The sequence below is a fragment of the Primulina huaijiensis genome, chromosome 3, assembly GCF_012295235.1.
Source record: "Primulina huaijiensis isolate GDHJ02 chromosome 3, ASM1229523v2, whole genome shotgun sequence".
Classification (NCBI taxonomy): Eukaryota; Viridiplantae; Streptophyta; class Magnoliopsida; order Lamiales; family Gesneriaceae; genus Primulina; species Primulina huaijiensis.
The window spans coordinates 2,310,625-2,337,867 of NC_133308.1; the positions used below are offsets into that span (position 1 = coordinate 2,310,625).

Below are 27,243 nucleotides of genomic sequence, written 5' to 3' on the forward strand. Positions count from 1 at the left end.
ACATTTAAATGAGGATAACAATCTTATCTTATGTCGTTTAATTGATTTTTTTATATTGACTGAGCATAATTTTTACTAATAAAAAATAGAAAATATATTTTAAAAAATATATATTATTTTGTGTTTCAAAATTTTAAACAATAATTAAATGTTTTTTTAAAAGTCAAATTTTTGTAAATTTATTAGATGAATAAATTTCGATTAAAATTTTTAATTATTTTTTGGAACATGCTAAAAAATATTTCTGTTGAAATTCTAATTAAGATATAATAATGATAATGATAATAATAATAATAATAATAGAAATTTACGAACAATCATATCAATATACCAAAATTTACGACGACACTCTTTTAAAAGTTAAAAAAAAAGTATTATATATTTTATTTAATATGAAAGAGAGTAGCGATAAATTAATATATAAAAATTAAACAAAACTCAAAATTATAACCAAAATTATAAAATGATATAATCAATGTAGACACGTAAAGCATTCCAAAAGACATCAAATTCAATTTTGAATTTTTTAAAAAAAATTAAAAAACTTCACATTTAATTACGTATTTATTTCTTATTTGTTTTCAAATATTTAATGTGGTTAGTGAATACCTTAATGTTAATAAATATTTCTTTTTATAGCAAATTTTTTTGAGAATTTTCCGAATATTTTTATATAATATATATAGATATATATATTAATATTAATTAAAAAATATTAATTAAATGAAAAAGAAAAATCGAATCATAAGACATAACACAACCAGCGCCATAGACGACAGATACACACAAGAGACATGGAGGAGGCATTTTTATTATGACCCAGCAAGTAACAAGCTTGCTGTTCCATTTACAGAGCATTTTGTGGATTCCATAGCATGAACGAGGCATTTTCACCGATACACACAATAGACATTCCTCTGATGGAGACACAACTGGACTCACCACAGCAAAGAAACACTGGGATCAAACCAAATAATGCCGAATTAATCGATTTTCTTGCAATTTACAACATAACAATGAAAGAAAAGTTACATTATTCTTTTATGTTACAACGTCGGCAAATCGAGAAGGATGTCAAAACATCTCTTATGTCATTTCCATGTATTGATGAATTGAAATAAAACCTAAGAGGAAAAATGAACTACAAAAAGGCAGAACTTCTTAAAAATGGTAGCTGCAAGCTACATATGTCGCTCCTCAAAAATCCAGATGAAATTTGAGCTACAGATTCACACTAAGTTCCTGTAATGATTTCATTTTCGATTCACATATTCTGAGGAATTCTGACAGTAAATCATTTTGTCCAGAAATGATCTTTCTTGGAATATCAGCCGGATTCCAAGAATTCATTGACTCGAGAATTCTATCCCCTAGATCGGCATCCTTCATCAGTGAGAGAGAAGACTCCAGTACTTGGAATACTTTGCCAGGTCCGTTATTCTTTTGGTTCCGAATTGTGGAAAATATGGCTTCAAAATTTTCATCTTCTGGCTTCTCCAGTTGTTCTTTTAACCATTTCACAACTATTTGTATAGTGTCACAGAGGGACCGGATTGAATTCTGCAGTGCATAGGAAATCTGTGGATTTGATTGTTCTGTAGATCCACCTTTCTTTTTCTTTTTCCCTGAAGGAACAAGTGAGCGAACACAAGATTGGATAATTAAGCCATGCCAAGACAAGGGCTCTGTTATAAGCTGGACCAGAAAAGGAAGAGTGGCTCCAGGAGAAGAGACTACAGGCCCTGCAGATTTAACCTTCTCTATTATGGACTTTCTCAGCAAAGAATTCACAATCTGCCAAGTACCAGAGCCAAGGTCGCTTCCATCCGATAGCATGATTTCATGAGAATTTAAATTCCAAGCATTCAAAAAAACGCAGAAATTCATCCAGTCAATGATGTCTGAACTTGGTTCCTGCACAAGAGCACACCCATACAACGTGCCTGATTTAAGCAAATACATTTCACTAGTAACAAATCACTTCTAAAAAAATATATAAAATATTGGTGCCAAATTTTCCAATGGGGTTTAAAACTAAAATATTGCTGCTTAGAAAAAGTAAATGGCCATCTCAAAGACTTGGTGAAAACTCAGAGCTATCCATCTTAATACCAACTAATAGCAGAAATCTCAGGTCGATCTCAGCCATAAATAGCACTCCGGCAGTTTTTTCATCAACATTAATCAATCTTGTTTGCTTCTACAGATGTCCATTTTCATTCAGTCCGGTGTAATTTTTTATTTCCCCGAGTCCAAATAGAAGGAAAAATCATAATGAAGAGCCAAACCCCCAACTAACCACGGAACTGGTCTCTTCCAACATGCTCAACTAAGAAGCCTTGTAAATTGTAAGACACAGATCCAACTCAAAGTTGTTCAAGAATGGCAGAAAAAATGCTAGATCAAAATGAACATACCTCGAAGAATTTCTGACCACTAGAAACCCCCAAAACAAGTTCAACTGCATTCATGAAGGGAAATCCTAATATCTTAGCATTGCGCTCAAGTAAAATTTTTAGTTCCACTGAGAGTTCGGGATCAACAACCGATCCATTGGCTCCAATATTTTTCTTGACTGACGCAGAAGCAGAGTGTATTGACAAATAGACCATCCGTGGAAGAATAGACCTCTTTTCTATCGATTTTAGCAAGTTTGCTTCTGTCTGTTTGATTTGGTTATACTGAGAATAGAGTGGAGTAATTTTAGTGAACCTGTATAGATATTGAAACAGATAGAAGGGACATAGAAAGAAAGAAAAATACCAGACACAGAAAGATACTCATAGAAAGGAAAGAAAGGCATAAGAAAAAGGAAAAATCCGTTCAATGACTGACAGCTACATTTAAGTATCATAAGCATTAGAGTAACTAAAATCGGTAGAAATAATAATCTAAAATAAGTTAACTAAATGCCTAATTTGATTTTAATTAGGAAATCCATTAGTAATAAAGGTTTCAGTAAAATGTTTAAATCAAGCTAATATGGTAAACATTTAGTTTGAAATATTTATAAACATTTAATTTATGAAAAAAATTAGTTCATATATTTTCTAATTTAAAAAATAATGAATTACATTTTCATTTAATGCAAGACGTGTTTCTTAATGCTTAGTGATTCTAAATTCATATATTTTCATTTACTGAGTTTTTCAGAATCAAAATAATGACAATTTTATTAAGTTACAACATCAAACACTTTTTTCAATTAAAAAAACCATCACACACTTTCTTAACATCACAAAGGGCAGAAACATTCTCTAGTTGTTCAACATCAAAAAGATAACCATCGCATGTTTACAAAACTGATGTTATTTTTTCCTATAATCTTAACAGAACAAGTTTTATTCTTATAAAGAAACAATCGTAAAATACTGACATTGTTTCATTACATATTGTCTTAAAACTAACGCTGTTAGACATAGCACCTTAAGCTATCTATTGTGGAAAAAGTTCCAATTTTACTGTATTACCATATCAACTTCTTCATCAAGTTTAAAGGGATTTTCTGTCTCTTTTAAAAAGAAGGAAAACAGTTTTAAATTCTGACGAAAATAAACTATAAGAATTTTCCTTTATCACATTCCTTAATAAAATTTTAATGGTTATTTCTCACTCACTAGAAAGAAAAGGGACTCCCTTATGATTAATTATCCTACTAAATCCACGTTTCCTAAAAAAAAATTCCCTAAAGTTTATACCAAGTTATTTTAGTCTACTGAAAAAGGGAAATACTGCTATCTTTTGCACTTTTATAACTCATAAAAATAAGATAATAGTTGCATGGGCATGGATATGAACAAGAAAAAGTAAGATATGGATTTCATCATATCAGAAAACGAGGACTCAAATTCTTAACAGAAAGCATATTATTGGCAACAAAAATAAGATAAGCCTTGGTCAACCTCAAAATAGAGAAATATTGACCCACTATGAATGCCTGCCAGTACGCAAAAAATTTTCCATGTTCATTTATCGATGTTTCTCGTAATAGTGAAGATTCTTTACTTCTAGTATCTAGACATTCACCATGTACGACATATATCTAATATACTTAGTTGATAGAATTTCTTACCATGTTTGCTCTAGGACAATAAGACTCTCCTTCAAAGGCTCCTGGAGATATGGAGTAGCAGTTAGTACATAATGTAACCATTGAAATAAACTATCAAGTACCAACATAGCTCTTTAATGAGATGGTGACACCCCGTACTAAAACAGATTGGGGAAGTAAGAGATATTACGATTACCCTTAGACAATGGTCACAGAATATTCTACGATTATGTCAGCTAATCAAGTTCTAATGATGATGCAAGTACAGGGAGAGAAGCTAATAAAGTTCGAGTGATGATGCAATCACAAGGAGAAAATGATACTTACCCAAGAGGTAATTTTTATCATATGTAGGCGTCCACCAAGGTCGCAACTTCCAATCTTCATTAAAAGTCAAAGGTTTGCTTCTGATCTCATTTGAGAGCTCAAGAAAATGAGTTCCAAATTTCGAGCTCTCCAAGATGGACTGAAAAATAATAAGTATTCAAAAACATACAACTTAGGAAATAATAATCTTTCAAAAAGATAAAACATCTTTCAAAAAGATACAATTTGGGCAAAACTAGATTACCCATCTAGATATTCCAAAGATTGATTTCTACATCACATATGTTCAATGACAAACATAGGGTGTAAAGATCCATGTTCACCAAAATATTAAAGGCACTCAAAAGGCAACTTCTAGAAAGTCATATATGCATAACATGGTTACCTCTGCTTCGTCAATGTTATTTGAGTTCTGCTTTATTTGTAAAATGGGTGCTTCAATCTTCGCCGATACATACTGATTTGAACATTCCAATCTTTCTTTAAATTGGACAAATTCAATCACCTGAGACATTGAGAAAGAAATGATTTTTCACACAGCACATTTAGATGGAGAAGCTTAAACTCCAGCTTAAAGTATATTTAGTTCGAACGATATAGAAATCTAGTAAAATATATTCACATGGTTTCTTTGCACAATAATTTAGTTTTCACACAGAGCATCTAAATAAACATGTTCAAATTCCAAAGTTCGAATTAAATAGGAAGCTATCTATTGTAATGGACCAAAAAGAAATACAACCTGATGTATCTTACATATCAAACAGTTAATAGGTGATATTAGATTCTCGGTCTATTCATTCCGAAAGAAGTTTATATTAGCACTTTATGCAAATCAGTAGTAAGAGCTTCATACTTTTGAGTAGTTTCTATGGCGATATGCGAGGAAAGTGAGATCTGCAGATTCTCGAAAGTGGTCGTCCATGAACTTGACGTACTCCCTTAAGAGATCATTTAAATCTGCCCACATCGGAGATGCTAGCATCTGTGGTAAAATGTGGTGCGATATTGTCTCCAGTAAAATATTCTTCACATCCAAGGATTTATAGCTACAAAGAAAAATGAAAGTCAGAAGTCAGCCAAGAGAGGTAAAAGGAAAGCTGAATGCGGATTTCATATAGTGAATTCTCGCGCCCAAAAATTCAAATAATACAATATATGCAAAAATATAGAACTTCGCTAAATAATAAGAAATGTGGTGATGAGATGAGTCTACCGTTCGTAAGCTAATGGAAGTGAATTCCAATAAGAATACAAATGGACCAACAAAAGCTTGTACTGCCATACATATCTGCGGAACATGATAAAAACATGAGTTAAATGATAAAAGTCGACCTGCAAAGTCAACAGCAAGAGCAAAGTAAAGCAACAGTCAGTGCAAAAAATTTGGCAAGTCTACAAAACAAAACTAATTATTTAAGCTAAAATGGGTTTGAAATCTATTAAAATGAACAAAAAGGGATCCTTTCAGAATTATAAGCTGAGAAAAAAAAATAGCACTCAGTTGCGGGTAACAGCCAAGTGTGACAAATAAGATCCATTATTTAATCTAAACAATGGAGCCCTACTACCACTGTGTAATATTTGAATAGTAGTAGCATAACAACTTTGATAAGTGCTGCCACCATAAATTTGTCGTGTTGCTGGCGATTACGCTTAAGGTAGCCAAACAACTTATGATTGATTCAACAAATCCAACAGATAAATCCAATACCGTAACATATCAAAACCTATAAATTATTGTTAACAAATTCTTTTTAAAATAATTATTCCTCTCAGCATCTCTGTCACCCACAAGCTTTTTTAGAGAACCTAGATAATTTTCATTTCTGTAATTTGGCCATCCCTATGAGCAATGATAAATAAAGAATTAAAAATCGCCAAAATCAACGTCTAACCTCCGGATAGTTAAACCAAACTCCAAAATCATGATAGACTCCAGCAAATAGCCAAGATCCCTTGTACGCCAGAAAAGCTAAGCCACAACTTAAAAGATTACTACTGGAAAATATTTGCATAAATTTGTATGTTCAATCAGTCTAAGAAAATGGAAAATGAAATCAGAAGCCTCAAGCAAAAAATGAAACAGAAAAAAATTTGTCAATAAAACTAGGATATGGAGATACTTTCTCATTTTTTCAAAAAGAGCCAACATTGTATTCAAGTAAGAGAATGCACGACACCAGTAACATAGGCATGTGTTTCCAAACCAATTGGTGGATAAAAACAAATATAGGACTCTTACAAGATATGAGAGGTTTAATCCAAATAAAAGTTTTATGGGGAAATGTGGAAATAAAATCAGAAGTCCCAAAATAATCAATCTGGATTAGGAAAACATAAATCTTGAATAAAAGAATAATTTCAGAAAATGAACTACTTGGATTGCAGTGAAGGTAACTTTACTATCATCTTGCCCTATCCTTGAATTTCGAGAAAAAATCATGAGAACTTCCAGGTGAAGAGAAAATGAAAGACAAAAGCAGGTAGTCAAAATTGAACCACAAGAATTGCAATGAAAGATTATTACGGAAATACAATAGAGTTAAAACAGAGTATCTGTCAGGGATCAAAAGTGATATAGACCAAAAATTGTCAAATGTTTTTTTCTATATTTCCAAATTAAGAACCAAGAGTAAACTTCAGTCCCTAACTATGCATTAACTTCCTGCGGAAAGTTTTTGTTTCAAGTATGAGCTTCACTAATTTACTAGAACTTGCATGTCATGTCCAGGTTTAAGAGTTCCAATGCCATGTCCAATTTTAAGGGCTTTCATGCTGCTTTATATCAGTGTGCAGCCATAATAGAAAGTGAAGGGATAAAAATAAGGACATCCAAATGTTTCCTTCATTAGCTATGTGCCAAGTGTTTCAGTAGACTTGTGAAAGGTAGACTCGTCACTTCATCACTCGAAACTTAGTAGAGTTATGACTTATGAGTCAAGCAAGTGAATGTGCTTTATCAAGATTTGTTATAGTAAAGATACAAATTTTTAAATAATAATCATAATAAACCAAAATCTGATAGTTCGACAAGTCTTTTTTTGATGAACTATAAATCTGGAGCATGTATATTAAAGAACAGATGTATATTTGTGGAGTAACATAAACTAATACCTGAACCAAAACATCGCATGCCATTGACAAAAGCTCTTCACCGTACATACTGTCCTGTGCATCAAGCTCCTTTGATAGTGGAAGGTTCTGACAGAACATCTGTGTCATGCGTACAGCTTGATCCTCGACTTCTATGATTATAACAAAAAAAGAAGCTGAAGTGCTTACTGAAGTGTTGAGAGTAACACAACATAAGAAGGTTTAACACTTGTAACATAATATGGAAGTTCGTAAAAACTTGATGAAGTGAAGAGTGTAGAACAAGTGCCACATAATATTCCAAGATTGATGAGCTATCAAGAATGGCTCCAGGAAAACAGACTGAAAAATTTCACTTTGCAGTTGTTTTTGTTTTCTGGTTCCATCTCCCAGAATAAAATCAAAACACCGTTATTTATTATTATTTCCTTTCCCCAAACTCATTTCCAAATTTAATCTCCCAATATAATCATAACTTTTAACTACACTTTCATATTTTCCAAAAAATATTTTATTATTATATTATATTATAACTCAAAATATACTAGTCTGAAATTGTAAAATAATTTTATCTAATAATTTCCTGACATTTTGAAATCTACATTAATATAATCAAAATAATAATTAACATAATTTGAATTTTAAATGAATAAATCTATTTTGCTAAAACAAAACCATCATACAATTTATTTTCTCAAAACATTTTTCCCAAAACAAACCCAAACAAGTTACAAGCCCATCATGTCTTTTGATATATTCAACAAACCTCGTGAAGATTAAATCCAAAATAATGATAAAAATTGAACTGCCTGAAGGCATACCATACCGTTAACTGGCAGAATGAACATGTTGCCAATGAAGTTCCGAATTTTGAGGACACTTGTGGACTGGCCAAGTGCTTTAGTTGGCACACCGCCGCTGAACTCCAATTCCTTCTCTAATGTCTTCAAAAGCACATTCTTCTTCTTATCATCAAGAACTTGAAGAAACAGCTCAATATCTGAAGTGAAGCAACCCAAGTGGCCAAATCTGTGTCCAGAGATTCCAATGCTCAACAACATGACCGTAAAGCAGCAAATTACTAAGCTAAAAATGGGAAAAGCTTTAACAAATGGACACATATAGAATCAACTATCAATTCATTGACATGGAAGAAACTAACGCAGTAATGCTGCGCGTCATAATTGATCATATAATGTTAATACTTGCCTGGAGTAATACCAAATTAACTGTAATCTGATTTCACAGCAGAAAGCATTTAGATAATAATAGCAAATTAGAGCTCCACATTGAGCCAGTAAGGAAGAAAACCCAGATCAACACTAGTCATGATCTTTACATGGTGATTGATACAAGAAAATAAGAAGAAGTGGAGAGGAGTGTGAAAACAAGTCAGGAGGCAGAAGAATTTAAGGTGTCAACATACAAGCCCTATGTGCTAAAGGTAGATGATAGATCCAGTCAAAGTAACGAAATACCTTATAAAATATTGCATCAGATCCTCAACTATTTTGTCAGTGTCACCTTTTCCACACAGAATCTTTCGTCTTTCAATTTCAAGATTTGCCAAGTATGGACATCTTAAAGAATTATTATTGCCTGCCGCTATTAATTTCTGAACAAAGTTCACAGCACTTGACATACGCGAATCAAACTGTATGGAAAAGATAAACATTATCAAATTCAGTATGAAGCAGTGTTGTGAATACTTTTTTAACCAGGAACTACAAGAACTTACAACTTCTGCTTCCAACTGAATATTGCTGCACTCATCAAGGATGAATAGATTAGGATCAGTCGTGTTGGTTAACATTCTTTCATCCTCCAGCAGACAGCCAAGGTATTGCAGGAAACACTCCCAGTCATCGGGACTACAAGAAAGAAGGAAAGTATTTTCAGAAGTCCAATATATTGTCTCAAGTGCTTTAGTGAATATAAGGGAGAAACATTCTTTCAAGCTCAGAAGAAAAATGCTAAGTACTCACCATTAACTTCATCCAAGGATGTTTAATATCCTTTTTATGCACAAAAGGAGTTAAGCCTCAGTAGGATTCTCATTTCTACACACCATTTTTAAATGCCCATAAGAGCTTAGGTGCCAAAAATAACATTTTTTACCACCATTCTATACTCTTATGGTGGTATCTAGATGTTTATGTCGAGAGAGAGAGAGTATAGTTATTAAAAACATAAGCCTGGCTGCGCCTGACGCCATTGCGCTTGGGTACCCAAGCACAACACTTGAAACAAGCGCGATTAAAGCGTTAGCTTTAAAGAAGTGGGCTGATATTTTGTAGATAAATAAAGCTCGATCCCAACCAATTTTGAAGCCCGATTAGCAAAACCCGTGGCTATTTAATGATAAAAGAAACCCTATTGTCACTCATTTATGCAAGATTTTTTATCAGAAAGTTAATAAGCCCTCTATGCAAACTTTTACTGTAATCTTCCTCCTATAATGATGATGATATAGTTGAGGAGGATAAAAGATGAACTTCAGGATTTAGATGATATCGTAATCTTCTATGCAAACTTTTACTCTGATTTCTTCTACATGCATGCCTCACTATTGTTTTGGAAGATGATGATGATATAGTTGAGAAAGATGAAGAGGAATTTGATGATTTAGAAATTTGAAGTTTTTTTCTTAATAGATTATGAATTGATAACTTACTAATGAATTTTAGATGATTAAATTTTTTTCTGGTTATGATTTCCGTTGCATTATCAATTTAAAAATTTTGTTTATAATTTTTGATATATTTATGAAAAAAATATTTAATTTATATAATATTATATTATAAATCACTATATATATATTGAATTTTAAAATTTATGTCAAATGCGCTTTACGAAGTAAATCGTGCGTTTCGTCTTGCATCTCAGGCTCAAGGGTATCCTAACGCTTTAGTGCGTCTTGCGCCCATAATAACTATGAGAGAAAGGGTGATAAAACCATAGGTTGTGACTCAGGTATATGGCTCTTGAAATTGGCGGCTTAAGAGGCATACCATAGTTCTAAGACTTTCTGGAAACACTCAGCTGCTGGAGCATAGTCTCTTGCCTTGGTAAGAAGCTTTCCCTGTCAACTTAGAGTTACAGTGAACAAGATTAAACTAAAGAACTGTTTTAAGGCACAAACAAATAAAATCTAACATCAATTAGTCTGATCACAAAAAATTCAGGTCAAAACTCAAATATTTCAATAAGAGTGAACCGAGTAAAACTTTCATTTATCCTGATTTCTTGTTTATTTGCCAAATAAACTTCTTTTACTAGTTACCACATATCTTTTCAGATGCACAAGCTTCTTAACAGCAGGAAAATAACCAGTTTCCATTAACTCTATTGAAAATGGTGAAATCGAAACAGAGCTTCCATTGAGATACATTGCAGGAAAAAAAAAATTTGATAGTACCTGTAAACGAAGTTTATCAACTTCAATCATCATAAGAGATCCTAGTGGCCCAGAAAGAATCTCCAATGCATTTCCATACTTGGATTGTTGCTCCAACAGGGTTATATAAACACTAAGAGCTGCAGCATAAATTACTTGTTCAGAGACCAAAACAATCCCCAACAGATATAGCTATGCATCTCCTTCGAGATAACATACAATGAACAGCCAAAAGAAGAAGAAGAACCTTCTGGCTCGTGTAAGCTGTGAGAAGCTATATGTTTCTTGAGTAAACCTTCAGCCAAGTGAAAAAGCTTCTCCCCCCCATTGCTGCAGCAAACCTTTAACCAGTGAAAACACCAAAGTTATAAATAAGGGTTTGAGCATTGATATGATATACAAATCGCAAATGGCCAAGAATGTATCCTTGGCATTACAGAACTCAAAACTGATTTGGCTCGCATGATCAACAGGTTAACCAGGTCGAATAGACACTCAAGAATAACGGGCAACCCATCTTTATTATCTATCATGGACTACAGATTTATTATTCACTATCTCGATATGATTTTACTATATTTTTAAATATAAAACAGTTAAATTTCCTGAAACACTTCACTGATAACTGGTAACGGCATGCCATAAATTATTTTCCAATTGGACCAATACATAAAACCACTAGACTGGCCACACACAAGAATTTACATTTTCAAAAAAAAAAAGAACCATTTACCATTCATTGTCAGGAATTTATGAAAACGCAAAAGAAATAAGTCCAGGGAGGTTCGTATGCAACGTATCATTAACTGTAACATGTATAGAAAACTGTGAAGAATGCATCACCAAAACATTGTAAATGTTCAAATACATTAAGCTATATTAAAACCTTTATCTTGCAGACTAATTTTTTAAAAAGCATTTAGTGCTTCCATATTATAAAACTCTTGGACAAAATGGTTCTTCGAGAATAATAAACAGATGTTCCCTCGACTTTTTTCGTCAAGCTCGTAAAAAAAAATTATATCATCTAGGAATAACCGAACACGCACATATAAAATTAGAGATGTCAAATTGAATCACGTGATAGTTTTACAATTTTTTTTGCAAAAATAACATTGGTTAAAACTATCGAAGCAAGTGTGTATACCCACACAAAGTACGGGACAATCTACAAAGAAAATAGCATCAAATGAAGATTATCTTCCATGCCATGTGCAGGAGACAAGTCTGTTCAACTTTTTCTGCAATTCTATTTGATAAAAAAAATTTCCAGAAGAAAAAAGTAGTGAGTAAAAACCATTTAACAAGGTGCAGTAGTAATTGTACTTATAAGATAAAATCCTTCAAAATATTTAAGAATTGAAGGATAAATAGACGCCAAACATCCTTAATGCTAGTTAGCCTTGGTTCAAATCCTACCTCAAGAACTAAGAACTAAAAGATCATAAAAAAAAACATGCAACATACAGACAGACCAGAAGACAGAAGTAGCCAAACCTGCAACTGAATGCTGCAAACAGCCCACATTAGGAACCTTTCTTCGCCAGCAATCTTGTACATTTTAATAGCTATCTACGACAACAATAAAAGAATTAAATTTATACAGCATACAAGAATTCACACGTGTGATATGACTTGGATGTTTTCAAATGAAGAATAAACGCCGGGAAAAAAAAACATCTATGAACCTGTTGCTGCTTCACGAATGAATATTCACGCACATAACAGTTAAATAAGCCCATCATTAACTCCAAATTGTTGGGATATTTGCTACAGGCGAACTCGTAACAACTCGTGGCCATATCCACTGCCATTCCGTATAAAATCAAACACCATATTCATCAAAGCTGGAGAGTTGTAAATTTTAAGCAAGAGGTAAATTAGAATGGTACGAACAGTGATCGAGCCGCTGGAAAACAATCTGCAGAGTGCTGAGAGTAAGATCGTCAATGACGTTACTGGGGTCATTGTTTAATAAAATATCTTTGGCACTTAAACAAACAGATAGCGCTTCCTCATTCTTTCCCATCCTTTCCAATATCAAAGCCTTCAAAGCCTGCAGGGTTTGCAACAAAAACTGAGATTTTGCTGAATTCACACAAAGCATAAAGGACACAAAAAAAAATATATCGGCAGACTCACGAGCGCGTATGTAGAGTTGGGGTACTTTGAAAGCAGCGAACCGGACTGCTTGAGAGCATTCTTGAATTGGCGAGAATCAATGGCGTCCCAAATGGGTCGGACCCTTCGCTCTGGAATACCACCCGCTAACCCGAATTTCGACGCCATTTATGAATCGCAGTCGGAAGTTAGGGATTTCAATGGAGCGGAGGCGACGGTGATCGTAACGGGTTTTGGCGGCGGAGGGTTTGCAGTGGCGGACAGTAGTTTCGACGGAGTTCAGTGTTAGGGGTTTTGAAGGGCAATTTCGGACATGAAAATAACTACTAGGAATTTTCTTGCAACTGCTTATTTTGTCACAGGTTAACCGCGAACGTACATACTACGCAGCAATACGCTTTCTATTCCATTTTGTTAGATTCTCCGTCAAATTTCGTTTTTTGAATTCTTTTTATTCAAATACACCGTTGTCTTTTAAAAATAATATATATTTGATTAAAATTTTTTTAATTACTAACTTTTTTTTAAAGATTTTTTTATAATTAGTTCGTGGAATACCAATAATTTTATAATTTATTTTCGAATATGATAATATCTGTTTTTTTTAATGAAAATAGTATACAGTTAGTTATATATTATAGATTTCGATAAAAAAAAAAACGACAATTATCAAAATTTATGAGAGTCGTATAATAATTTAGCAATTGAGATCGAGCAATATGAGATTTATAAACTTGATTGAAACCAAATAGCAAATTTACAAAATGGTTGTAATAAAAGATCATACAGATTATTTATATACAGTGGCATAAGATTGGTATTTTATTTTTTAGGATATTATTATTATTATTTTTGTCTAAATTACATAAATTTCGTTTTTTCGGTTATTTCAAATATATAATCCAATGTATATATTTAATAAATTTTTTTGTTTTATCAAACTTGAAAACATACAGCTATTGTCTCAATTAATTCAACAAGAATATAATAGAAGTTTCTTGTAAATATTTTATTTCCAATTATATTTTTTAATCTATGTAAAAAAAATAAAAAAAAGTTTATATATTTTAAAAGATGATATATTAATATAATATTTGATTTATCTAATTACTTAATTTTATTTTAAAATTTTAAAATATTCCTTCGATCCAATAAGGATACGACATACTAGTTTTTATTGTATTTTTATTTCAATCTCTTAATCGGGTTTTTTTTATATATCATTCTCTACATCAATTGTTTTAACATTAAAAACATGTATCATATGATTTTATTTTATGAAGGTGCTCATTAAAATATGTGACCACAAGTTAGTTTTATGGTCAGAGATTTCCACATCAATTCCTCCTACTAACATTTTTTTTTACGATTCTGTCACGCATGATTTTCTTTTTTAGTTTACCTAGTTAACATAGTTTGCTGACTATTACGTTAGTCCAGAAGTTTACCCAATACGTATCAAAAAGTTGCAGACGCTTATTCTCAATAACTACTCGATGTGCTCCCGCTGGGTGAGGCCGGCCAGGCCATGGGAGATCGGCCCAAACAGTAAAATATTGACCTTGTAAGGCTGCGCTGAGTGAGGTCAGCAAGGCCATGGGAGCTCGGCCCAACACTTGATAGATAATAACCCGAAGAAGTCATCCTGAGAGAGGTCGGCCGGGCTATGGGAGCTCGGCCCAAAACTTGATAAAATAATAACCCGAGGAGGTCATCTCGAGGGAGATCGACTGGGAGCTCGGCCCAACATTTCATAAAATAATAACCCGTGGATGTCATCTCGAAGGAGGTCGGCCGAGAGCTCGGCCCAACACTTCATAAAATAATAACCCGAGAAGGTCATCCATAGAGAGGTCGGCCGGGCTATGGGAGCTCGGCCCAAAACTTGATAGGAGGTCATCTCGAGGGAGGTCGGCACAACACTTCATAAAATAATAACCCCAAGAGGTCATCCTGAGGGAGATCGGCTGGGAGCTCGGCCCAACATTTCATGAAATAATAACCCCAAGAGGTCATCCAGAGGGAGGTCGGCCAAGAGCTCGGCCCAAAACTTATCCAAATATCAACCGAGTGAATAAGTTCCTGTCGAGCTGAGGTCAGCATAAATAAATTCCTTGTGAACTGGCCCTAACCAAGCCGAGATGATCTGTGGAGCTCTTGAGCAGAGATCGGGTAAGGGCCCTTAAAAACTCGGTATAGCCACGATGAGGTGAGCTCTGAGGCTCCTGAACTGCGTTGGAGTGAAAACCCTTGTAAACTTGGCGTGACCAAGATGATGTGAGCTCTGGGCTACTGAACTGACATCGGGTGAAAACCATTGTAAACTTGGCGTAACCAAGATGAGGTGAGCTCTGGGCTCCTGAACTGACTTAGGGTGAAAACCCTTGTAAACTTGGCGTGACCAAGATGAGGTGAGCTCTGGGCTACTGAACTGACATCGGGTGAAAACCATGGTAAACTTGGCGTAACCAAGATGAGGTGAGCTCTGGGCTACTGAACTGACATCGAGTGAAAACCCTTGTAAACTTGGCGTAACCAAGATGAGGTGAGCTCTGGGCTCCTGAATTGACATCGGGTGAAAACTCTTGTAAACTTGGCGTAACCAAGATGAGGTAAGCTCTGGGCTCCTGAAGTGACTTAGGGTGAAAACCCTTATAAACTTGGCGTGACCAAGATGAGGTGAGCGCTGGGCTCCTGAACTGACATCGGGTGAAAACCCTTGTAAACTTGGCATAACCAAGATGAGGTGAGCTCTGGGCTCCTGAACTGACTTAGGGTGAAAACACTGATAAAATTGGCGTGACCAAGATGAGGTGAGCTCCGGGCTCCTGAACTGACTTAGGGTGAAAACCCTTATAAACTTGGCGTGTCCAAGATGAGGTGAGCTCTGAGGCTCCTGAACTGAGATTGAGTGAAAACCCTTTCCTTCAATAATATATAATAAAAACGTGTAATTTTATCAACATAAATGCATATAACATTAAAACCTTAGGTCCTTACTACAAAAGTAACTGACAGAATAAAAGAAATTAAAGGTATAATAATATCTAAGTATAATATTTGCGGAGGTGATAAGCATTTCATGGCCTCTTCAATTTCTTCCCTGCCACATCTACTAAGTAATAGGCACCCGAGCTGAGCTTCTCTACCACCTTGAACGGTCCTTCCCATCTTGGATCTAGCTTTCCAATATCAACATCTTGAATGTTCTTCCAAACTAGGTCTCCAACCTGGAAGCTTATCTGAACAATTCTTATGGCTGCGGCCTCTCTCTTTTCTTCAAAGAAGTCTAAGTTTGCTGCTCGCCTCTCATTGTTTTGCTCATCATAGCATATTACTCTAGAGGTCTCTTCGCCAATATTTGCTGGAAGCACTGCTTAATTTCCATAAACCAAGATGAAAGGTGTTCCCCCGCTTCAGAGTGGTCATGTACGATCATAGCACGCTTGGGAGCTCTTCCACCCAATTTTCTTTTGCATTCCGATATGTCTATATCTTTGCTCAGTATTTCCCACAGACGACGCCAATTGATGTTGCTAAAATCGGTGATGATAACTGGGAGGTCGGATCCTCGCTTAAAGAGCTCGGATCAAACCTTTGACCGGTGGCTGGGAGGTCGAATCTTCACTTGGGGAGCTCGGATTGGACCTTCGAAATCTGGCAACACGAACAAGAACGTTAGAAGGGGGCCGGAAGGTTGTTCCGGCGTAGCCCCTCCGACGCTCAAGTCAGAGAATAGAAAACTGAGAGAGTACTGTGTGTAAAGCGAGTGAATATATGAATGAATAAATAGTGAACGAAACCTGATATTTATAGGAGAACAATAAAGTCCTGATTTTGGTAGATTTAGATCCTCAGAATCTTGCAAGATTTGGTTTAGATCCTGTGAAAGATTTGATCATATCTTCTAGATTTGGTTAGATTTTTGTGGGCCATCTGTTGGTGTCTAGGCAAGAGTTATCATAGTCATGAGTCTGCCTATCATCTTAATCCCTGGGGAGCTCGGCTCGGGAGGTCGGCCAAAACATGTCAACTCGGCGCGATCACACTACACGGGAGGTCGGATCGGGACTCTTGGGAGCTCGGCCTTGGAGCTCGGCGTGGGAGGTCGGCCAAAGCATTCCTAATCGTCGTGAAAGCACCCTACGGGAGGTCGGCTCGACTTCGTTCTTGGAGGTCGGCATGTGAGGTCGGCGGTGGAGGTCGGCCATCTCACTGATCGACGAGAATGTGAATCCGGGAGGTCGGTCTGAGTGGGCTCTCTCTTTTTTGGGCTACCGAGAGTGGACCGGACCCCTCTCCATTCCGGGGGTATCATACGGTATCATTGATATTGTAGTATCACCTATGTTATAAAATCATTTTGTCAAACAAACACAATTATATTTCCAAATCTAGTATAAATAATCAATTTTCGAAAAATAAACCAAGCATAAAATTTTATTTTTCAATAATATTTCACACAAGCAATATCTCGAAACAAAAACAGATAGACACAAGTTGTTTTTTCTCAAAATGGTTCATCTTATTTTCGAGCCGCCAAATTTGTCCTTAATGTTTTGTAATGTTTTCCAAATTCGTTTCTCTCATCATGTTGATGTTAAAATCTAATGGAAAAAGTTTGTCCCCTTAAAGTTTCAGATACTCTTAGTCACCTTCTCATTTTCGAAACCCTAGGTTGAATCACATCATATCATCATTGTCGTCAGCACACACAATAAGCCAATCATTGGTCGGAATTTTGATTTCACCATCAAATTTAAACATATTATCCAATTCACTAATCAAAATAGTTGCTAAAATTAACATGATCTACAGATCTACTAATGGCAGTCCCCTGCTTGTGAACCTAAATTCAGGAAAGTTTTCATTAGAAATTGCTTCTTCTACTCACTAATTGCAAATGGATCCACCAGTTTTGTTCCTTTAAATTCATTAGATAACCACTTAACGGATTCAATAGCATGGGTTTGATGAATGTAATGCCATGTAATTAATTATCCGGTAATTTTGGCATAATTAGAATAATTATTGAGTTGTAAATTAAAATAATTATTTATGCCAAATAAATTCAATAAGTGTGTTAAAAATATGTATTTTAGAATATCGGAGAATTTAATGATATAAAATACATATAGAGTTTAAATAACACACGAGAACAAAATAAATACAGACCGGGATAGATGGGCTTGAGTTACTATTTTAGTAACCAAATACACAATATATACATATACATATACACCACTTACCTTGATGAGAGAGAAGTAAGTAAAGGTAAAAGAAAAGAAAGAAACTTCCCCAAACCCAAATTTTCGCAATCCTTGGAGCAGCTGCGGGAAAGTGGCGATATCTCCTCCGTCCGGCGTCCAAATCTCAATCGGTCTAAAGGGGTGTCTTCTTAACATCATAGGCTTCGATTCAAGTCAAAAATCGCGAAGTTTGAGCAAGGATTCGGGTAGATCGAAGCTGTTGTTCGGGTGCTCTGTTTCTGCGCGAATTCTTCCAGTTTTGGGTGAGAGTTTTTGGGTTGCTGCGCTTTTTGTAGTTTGAATTTGTAGAAATGACCTAAATAAACTTTGTAGTGGTTTAAGTTTTCTGTTTATAGCCACTAGAGTCATTGAATTTTAATAAGAAACGGATTTGATATGATTTTTCTACCAAAATGTGTCAAAATGGAATTCTGTGTTGGAGCTGTGTACAACACCTACTGTAATTCGGGTTTATGGCATGTTTGCACTTGGATTCTGGGTTTTTGGTTAAAAAAAAAAGTTGTAGAGATATGCGTTGTCTTCGTAATGATATAAGATTCGTTAAATTCCATTAAGAATTGAGCAAGTTATGCTTGTTTTTCTGGAACTGCTCAGTGTATGATATTCTGTCCGCGAATTCGGAAGTAGCAGTGTGTTCTTGAAAATTTTGAGAATAATCTACTGAGATTCTGAAGATGGTTTCAACTGGAGAAACTTAGATAATTGATTATCTTTCATTTCCAATTGGCGGATATTGATTTGGATCAAAAATGAATTAGATATGAATTTTATGGTCATAGGTGCCGAATCTGAAACTGTAACAGAATTCAGTTTTCTAGATTCTGGTTGTGGATGTTTATCCATGTCAAGATGATTGAATTTCTTGTTGACATCTTATGATGAAATATGGGTTTTTAAGTTAGGATTCCAACCATGTATGATAAGTATATTCTGGTTAAGTTTTGACCTTAAAACTTAGTATTGGTACAAGCTGAAATTTGGAAATATTCTATTGAATTGGAAATTTACTCGACTTGTTATATCATCTTATTGTTAGGCCGAGGAGATCAAAGTTGAGCTTGTTGTCGTTATCAATCGGTATAGGTATGTTACAGCTCGGTAACATACGACGGTAAAACATAAATTATGTTTAATTGTCATTCTGTGTTACACGGATCACGTTTATGACTTGTTGACTGTTGTAAATTGTTAAATGCCTTCGTTGTGATCTATGTTTATTATTATGACATATTATTGGCATTTAGCATCGGGCATACAGTTATGACATTCATGTTGAGCCTTATCGTTCTTGTTAGCCCATTGTTGATATCCGTTGTTATCTGGCACCGTTGTTTATCTCGGGATCATTGTGTGGCTGATAGGCCTATACACATGAGACCGTAGATATGATTGAACAATCTCGTGGTTAGTGCAGCCTTTTGAGCTGAGCGCTGGGATTGTGTCATCTAGTTGTTCTGTTGTGCCATCCTGTTATACCGTATCAGCTGTATGGAGGCCGAGTCATGGTTGTTATTCAGCACAACTTGGCATACCTCGCATACTTGGCAGGGCGGTTTAGCTGCATGACGATGTAGCTCCCCTGTGTTGTTGCTCGAGCATTATTCCAGTTGTTATCGTACCGTTTGTTGACTCCTGTTATCCCGATTATTTGTTGAGCATTTCATGCATTGCATATTACATTTATTATATGATTATGCATGATTTATGATTATTGTTGTTATTGTTGAACTGTTTCATAACAGAATCCTAACCTCAGTTGTTTACTGGGAGGGCTGCTGTGGTTGCTATTGGGCACCATGGTAGATCTCCCGAGTCGTTTTGCAGCATCAGGCCGAGGTTCCGCCAGTGGAGCTCGGGATTGAGGTTGGATTGTTTGGTTCTGTCAGTGGAGTTTTCCAGTTAGTCTATATGTATGTCTTGAGTTTGTTTCAGTCTTGTATTGTAGTTTATTTGCCGGGGAGATGCCCCGTGTATTTGTAGTGATATTTGGTTGTTTGAATGATGTTCTGAGTCGATTCTGTGGTTCGTATGATCTGGCGAGTATTTGGTAAGTTTTAAATTCTGTTTAGTCCTGACCAGTGCGGCTATAGGTTGTCGACTTTGGTTTTGTTTTAATGACTCTAGTTGGAGTATATTTTGATATAAAATGCTGCTTGAGTTTTCGGGATATCCTACTTATGGGAAGGTCATGTCGAAATTTTTCTAGGCCCTGAGGTCCGTTTTAAAGTATTTTAAACCTTTTTTCCGCTGCAGTTTAAATCAAACCATTATTGTTTGATCATTATTTGTCGTTAGAGTAAATGGGCCTCACAATGAACATGCTTATCTTGCATGCTGCATATGACTCAATGGTTCAGTCATCACACTGGCGTTTGGCATTGTTGCATCCAATAGCGCATGGATGATCCTAATAATTTTTGGGCATGAATCTAACTTTTTAAAAAAATACTCAATCATAACATGTGTTCATATTCTTTTAGTTGTATAACAACTTTTTTGAATTAAATCAATATATAAAAAACAATATAAGAAACTTAAACGAATAAAAAGACCAAATATGTCAAAATTAATCATTAAAAAACAACACACCTTACAGTTTTAGAGCTAGAAATATTAATCAAATCTGTATAATCAAGTTGTTCAGTAATTTCTTTCTCGATCAATAACACAGTCAATCCATTCAATATTTCTTGTGACGTGGTTGATTGGATAAAAGTTTTGATGACCTTTTAACTTTGAGAAACTGCGTTCTACATTTGCTGTTGTAAGCGAGAAAATCAACAAGATTTTATAAGCAATGTGAGCATTTGAGAAACATTCATCAGTTTTCTTCAAGTAATTTACTATATCAATTGTCAATTTTGCTTATCTTAATCACTAGCATTTCAAGAACGTCGAGACTATAAATAGATCATCATGCACATTAATATTAAAACAATTCTTATGAGTCAGAAAATTTTGAAGAATCTACAAGACCTCAACAAGGCTTTATCTTCTGCACGTAACCTCTTCAAATTGAACAAAAACCAATTTTTTTTTATCAATGTTATCCCACTTTGTCGGATCATCAGAGCAAGTCTCTTGATTTAAGTTCTCATGTTGAACATACTTATCAATTTTCTCATGATCATTCCTTCCATCCACATTTGACAAAATCAAAGATTCTTTAGTGAGACATGATTAACCTAAGAATTCATTAAATAATTCAATGAATAATCTATATATCTATATAAAAAAAAAAACAGAATTTTTGGCATATTTAGAAAGTTCTAACTAAAAAATTGTTATAAAAAATATTTATTATTATATTCATATACCACATTAATATATTTGAAAACAAATGTGTAATTAAATGCGAAGTCTTTTAAATTTTTTTAAAATTCAATTTTGAATTTGATAACATTTGAAAATATAAACTACATTTGAGTGTCTACATTGAATATATCATTTTATTTAATTTCGATTATAATTTTTATTTTTGTTTTATTTTTATATATTTAATTATCATTAATGTCTATCATATTAAATATCATGGACCAATTTACATTCCTTTAAGAAAAAACAACTAACAAGAAAAATAAAAAATGAGTGTTATACTTCACTCGTTGCCTTCCAGCAAGAGTTTTTTTTTTTTTTTTTTTTTTGGGTTAAAAAAATTGTGTATTAAGAAAAAAAAATAAAAATTTGGAGGACAAAAAACCGTGTATTAAATTTTTTTTTATTTAATTAAAAAAACCTATACATACATATACATACACATGACGCCATGTAAATATGAAAATTAATTTAGGATTTTAGCAGTGGCGGGACTGACCGGAACCACCATCTCCGTCCGGGCCCTGGAGAAGAAGAAATACTGAAACACAACATGGAAGACATCTATCCCACCAACGATGACGTTTCCACCTCCAAATCCTTCTCCAGCTACCGCAGCGCAATGACCACCCTCTCATCCTCCTCCCCCGCCGTCGAACACCCCCTTCTTCCACCGACTTCCACTGCCACCGCCGCCGGCGTTTACGATCCCCTGCTCCTGACCCCTCGGGGTTCACCACTGGAATCTCCTTCGTGCGCTGACGTCATATCCAGACCCTTTCGCGACGGTTTCTCGGAATCCAATGGCAATGGCACGCTCGAGGAGGAATCGACGGTTTCTCCTAGATCTCAATCTTCCAGCTCGGAGTGTCTGAAAATCACGGTCTCGAGTCCACAAAAGGAGGTCGAATCTTCCAGTTCGATTGTTCCGGGTGGCAATACTTATGTCACCTATCTAATCACCACGAAAACGGATATTTTAGATTACCGAGGTTCGGATTTTTGCGTGCGGAGGAGGTTTAAAGACGTGGTGACGCTGTCAGATCGGTTGAGCGAGGTTTACCGAGGGCTTTTTATTCCGCCTCGGCCCGACAAAAGTGTAGTGGAAAGTCAGGTAATGCAAAAACATGAGTTTGTGGAGCAGAGGAGAGTTGAATTGGAGAAATACTTAAAGTGGCTGGCAAGACATCCCGTTATTAGAAAGTGCGACGAGTTGAGGGTTTTTTTGACTGTACAGGGTAAAATGCCACTGCCCACAAGCATCGATGTGGCGTCGAGAGTGAAGCAGCTGCTTGGGGAGTCTACTAGTGTGATTGAACCTGAGGAGGTGGTGCAGCCTGCTAAAAAGGGGAAGGATTTGCTAAGGTTTTTCAAGGAGTTGAAACAATCTGTTGTCAATGATTGGGGTAATTCGAGGTCTCCTTTGGAGGAGGATGACGAGGAGTTCTTGGAGAAGAAAGAGAAGTTACTGGGACTTGAGCAGCAACTTTCAAACGCATCGAAACAGGCTAGTTGAAATTCTAAATCTTTTCAGTTAAGATTTTATTTGCATGTGAAATGTGAATTTACATATCTGCATTTTTTTAAGGTTGATAACGTTATGAAAAATTTACTATATGTATCTGCATTGACTGCTGTTTTATATACGTTTGTCCACGATATTTCTCTGTGATGAATATTTCTGCTTTATGATGTGGTAGGCTGAATCACTGGTCCAAGCACAGCAAGATATAGGGGATACAATGGGAGAATTAGGCCTATCTTTGATCAAAATAACTAAATTCGAGAGCGAACACGCCGAACTGAATACTCAAAGAACGATGGCTGCTGACGTAAAAAATGTTGCCACTACAGCCATCAAATCTAGCAGATTGTACCGCGAACTTAATTCACAGATCGTGAAGCATTTGGTAATTGCTGAATTCTTGTTTCGGATAAGCTTTGTCACAAGTTTGTGCCTTGTTGGGAATTAATAGTTTTAGTGGATTAATCAAATTGCAGAAACCCAGTGTAATCTTGAATGTGAGACTTGGGAGTGATTGTTGTAGATCTTGTTCTGGCCGATTGAATGGATTTTTTACCAAATAACATCCTAATTGTCTCACTCAATTTATGTCACTTCTTTATTAATAATTTGGTGATTTATTCCTTGGAAGTTAGATCCTTGTCTTCTTACTATAATTTATCCTCGGACTTGTTTATACATGTGTAATTCCACTTAAGTGACAATAAAAAAATATTGGTTTATCAAAAAATTAAAATGTTGAATTAAATGTACATATCGATTTTCATGGGTTAAGACATAGAAAAGCATAATTTTCCTTTCGTCTATTTTATGATAAGTACCCCTTCCTCTGTAAGTATTGCAGGAAACGTTGCAAGAATACATGGGCTTGATGTTCGCTGTGCACAATGCATTCTCTGACCGTTCTAGTGCACTATTGACATTGCAAACACTTGTGTCTGAATTGCATTCCTTGCGCTCGAGAACAGAAAAACTTGAAACTGCATCATCTATATTGTTTGGCACTGACAAATCTAGGATCCTTAAATTACAAGAGCTAAATAATGCCATTAAAGTCACAGATGCTGCTAAAAGTCGTGCTATCAGAGAATACGAACGGATTAAGGTACACATACTTAAAGCATGGCTTGGCAGACTGTGAACAAGAGTACTAGTAGATACAATTTCTTGCAAATTTGGTAGGCTGTTTTATTCTGAAATATTAGAATGAAGCGCCCATTTTTGGAGTATTTTAGATATTCACGTGCATTGAGTTTTTACCCATCATTTTAGAGTCAGTTACTAAACTCATGGCGCACTTCGAGTAGCCTTTTGCTTTTACTGTATGAAAATAGATTTTTGATCATGCAGGAAAGCTCAATATATTTGTCCAATAACTGATTCTTTATGGAATTCTTGTGATTACTTGTCTTCAATCTACATACTGATCAAATGTATCGCTGTCTCCTTTGTTTGATTATTTTGAGCGATGGGCTAAAATTTATCAGTAAATTATGTTAACATGTCGCTATTGCTATATAATATTTTCCATTGCTGGCAACATGTTTGGATCCTTTCCACAACTTGAACATTTGTAAAAGAAATCATGGGTAATACTTAGATGATAGTTGTAAACTTAAGTGTTTTTCTTCCCAATGATTTGCCTTGGAGATTGAAATTTGATCAAATAAATTCCATTACCTGATAAATTGCAGTTTTGCTTTCTCTTTCCTTTTGTCAGGAGATTGACAAATAGATGATAAATTGGTTGAATTTCCAGAATCGGACTTGTATCATATCCAAGTCAAAGACTTGATTTTGATTTTACAGACTTGGTATTTTCCTCCGTGGGTGGGTCTGGTTTACTAATCGAAGTCATCTTACTCATGCAGATTCGGGGAGAGTGTGCACAGAGTTTGTTTTGAAAGATTAGTTGTCAAGTCTTTTGGGTTTAATAAAGGAATCCATGTGAGAGAGTTTCTTTTTTCACCAATTCTAAATACTTGTAAACTATTGGGAACATTTCCTCACCTATCTCACTTGATTGTGTCACATTATGTATCTTTTTTCATCAATTCCCATTTATAAAAATTACGAGGTTCTTGACTTCTATGGCTTTTCTATACTCCATTTATCTCACTATCCAAACATAGAAAGGTGCTCCACCCCCGGTGCATAAAAGTGGAAATTTATCTTATGTTATTTGATATATAAGTGATTCAATTGAAGAGAAAGGTAAAATTTATAATCTCTCACCATTTTCTTAGTTATTGTTGTTGCTGAATGTTATTTAGTAATGTGCTACTGCATCATTCTACATTCCCAACTAATTTTTTTTGCTAAGGTTATGTTTTTTGTGGTGCCTAATTATAGCTTCGCACTAAATGGGTCTGATAGAAATGATAGTGGAAAATTGTGTTGTTTTAAGTTTGTGCTTGTTTGATGCCTTGAGATTCAAAACTTTAATAACCACATACAAAATACTGAGATTATTTAGTTACTGCTGGTGACATTTGGTAACTGGGAAGAATCTTATGTATGAAACAAATTTCCCTCTCTTGTTTCTGAGTGTTTATCGGCACACTCTTCTTGCTTGTCTTTCCTTTATATGCTTAAAGATTGGGTGGTTACAGGAAAATAATAGGAGCGAAATCCAAAGGCTCGACGAAGAAAGACAGGCTGACTTCATTAAAATGCTAACAGGATTTGTCACTACCCAGGTAGGTACTTACACTTCCTGGAAAGTAATTACTGGTGCTGGGTAAATGCTTGGGAAGAAAGCTTCAATTTTCATGGCTTGAGATTTGACCAGGAGCTTAGTATTGTGAATGCAAAATTTGATTCGTTCCTAATGAGTTGTGCTGATATCTGTCTTAGTAAGAACTAAATGGCTTTTGTTAATGTAGTTAGGTAGGATCGATCTTGCATTGTCACATTCTATGTGGCAAATGGCAAGGGTCAATTAAGTGCATACTAGGCATGTAAAACACTTTTACATCTTGTATGCCTGGTGGAGCATCTCCCATTCCCTTTATTTTCTATTCACTACTTGAGTTCTTGTTATGAAACTTAACATAATAATGAAATATGACGGAAGATGCTGTCACATAAGGAAAAATGCAATACTTGAATTATTTGTTAAAAGTGAATCCTTCTCCAATTGGCGCAGATAATTATTTGTCTTCTTATTTAAATGGAATGCTGCATATGCAAAAAGTACAAGTGATGATAGAGTTAGTTAAAAACTTAAAGTAGAGCTTCATCTATATTTATGGAGAAAAACATAAGTTGTAAAATTGCTTCTTGTGAATGTGTTTGAACAGTTTGTTATTTGCTTGTGCCAGCTTGTCGAATGCATTTTGCACAAGTGTTATATACTATTATGTGTGCATCTCATTTTGATATTACTTTACTATCCCTTATGCACGGCCTTTTGTTGTGATCAAACAGGTAGCATACACAGAACAAATTGCGAATGAGTGGGCCAAAGTGGCAAATCAGATGAGTATGTACGCTAAAGAGAGGATGTAAAAAGAACTGTATATTAAGTGAACTTGAACTTTTTACCTTGGTTTTTTACTCAGGTTTAAGTCCTTTATTAATTCTCACCTTTGCACTTCAAAATCATTCTTCTTGGGTTACAACATCGTGTTAACGTGTCCTTACAAATCTTATAGTGTTGCTGTAAGATCCTTTTTAATCTGTTTTTTGTTGGAGATTAAGATCATTTTTCTTATAGAAAAGATATTCGAGTCTTTCACAAGTTCTTGGTGGAAACCCAAAAAGAAAAACACTGTATGTAGTGTCTGTAAATCACAACTGCTATGTAAACGGATACATGTTTTTGCCTTTTTGGCGATCATATTGAGTTCAATTTCTAACCGACTTCTGTTTATAAATTTTGTATCGACAGATAACACTCTTCACTGCTTAGATTCTTATGATACATTCAATTTGTGCTTTTCTTTAATCTTGTAGAGTACAAGAAAGGTGTAGTCTCAATTTCACGTTAAAACAAAATCTCCATCCTTGTTATAATAACTCAAAATTGGTGTCACCCTGGTTTATGACCTGCTGATTTTATGGTTGAGAATCCACGGGTCCTGGAACCAACCTTTCTGATTTAGGTTGTCCGTCTGTTACTATTTCGATTCAGCCGTTG

The 27,243-nt window shown here is 35.0% G+C and overlaps 2 protein-coding genes across 3 annotated transcripts; one reads left to right on the forward strand and one right to left on the reverse strand.

Moving 5' to 3' along the window:
• Positions 1–976: 976 nt before the first annotated feature.
• Positions 977–13,370, reverse strand: LOC140972993 (N-terminal acetyltransferase B complex auxiliary subunit NAA25-like). Of its 2 annotated transcripts, XM_073435494.1 has the most exons (19): positions 13,014–13,370; positions 12,768–12,927; positions 12,560–12,678; positions 12,369–12,443; positions 11,119–11,212; positions 10,893–11,011; positions 10,486–10,556; positions 9,213–9,345; positions 8,953–9,128; positions 8,301–8,503; positions 7,496–7,626; positions 6,277–6,353; positions 5,595–5,669; positions 5,235–5,427; positions 4,764–4,883; positions 4,379–4,517; positions 4,073–4,113; positions 2,418–2,681; positions 977–1,914 (listed from the first exon to the last, which is right to left on the reverse strand). In XM_073435494.1, the coding sequence occupies exons 1-19, from the start codon at positions 13,158–13,160 to the stop codon at positions 1,222–1,224; spliced, it is 3,030 nt and encodes a 1,009-aa protein (XP_073291595.1). In that variant the 5' UTR covers positions 13,161–13,370; the 3' UTR covers positions 977–1,221. The 2 variants fall into 2 exon arrangements, with proteins under 2 accessions (XP_073291595.1, XP_073291597.1); XM_073435496.1 differs by lacking the exons at positions 12,768–12,927; positions 13,014–13,370 and having other exon boundaries at positions 12,369–12,439.
• An 8,651-nt stretch (positions 13,371–22,021) lies between these two features.
• Positions 22,022–26,943, forward strand: LOC140972995 (sorting nexin 2B-like). The gene is made up of 5 exons (XM_073435498.1): positions 22,022–23,084; positions 23,278–23,487; positions 23,947–24,207; positions 25,715–25,801; positions 26,532–26,943. Exons 1-5 carry the CDS (start codon positions 22,131–22,133, stop codon positions 26,610–26,612), a joined length of 1,593 nt encoding a protein of 530 aa, XP_073291599.1. The 5' UTR covers positions 22,022–22,130; the 3' UTR covers positions 26,613–26,943.
• Positions 26,944–27,243: the final 300 nt, after the last annotated feature.

Excerpts from the sequence above, each read along its gene's own strand:
- LOC140972993 (XM_073435494.1), bottom strand. The coding sequence starts at position 13,160 with ATGGCGTCGAAATTCGGGTTAGCGGGTGGTATTCCAGAGCGAAGGGTC. Across the intron at positions 12,928-13,013 it reads CCAACTCTACATACGCGCTC|GCTTTGAAGGCTTTGATATT; the intron begins GTGAGTCTGCCG and ends CAAACCCTGCAG. Across the intron at positions 4,884-5,234 it reads GCCATAGAAACTACTCAAAA|GTGATTGAATTTGTCCAATT; the intron begins GTATGAAGCTCT and ends TCAATGTCTCAG.
- LOC140972995 (XM_073435498.1), top strand. The coding sequence starts at position 22,131 with ATGGAAGACATCTATCCCACCAACGATGACGTTTCCACCTCCAAATCC. Across the intron at positions 23,085-23,277 it reads TTTCAAACGCATCGAAACAG|GCTGAATCACTGGTCCAAGC; the intron begins GCTAGTTGAAAT and ends ATGATGTGGTAG. Across the intron at positions 24,208-25,714 it reads GAGAATACGAACGGATTAAG|GAAAATAATAGGAGCGAAAT; the intron begins GTACACATACTT and ends GGGTGGTTACAG.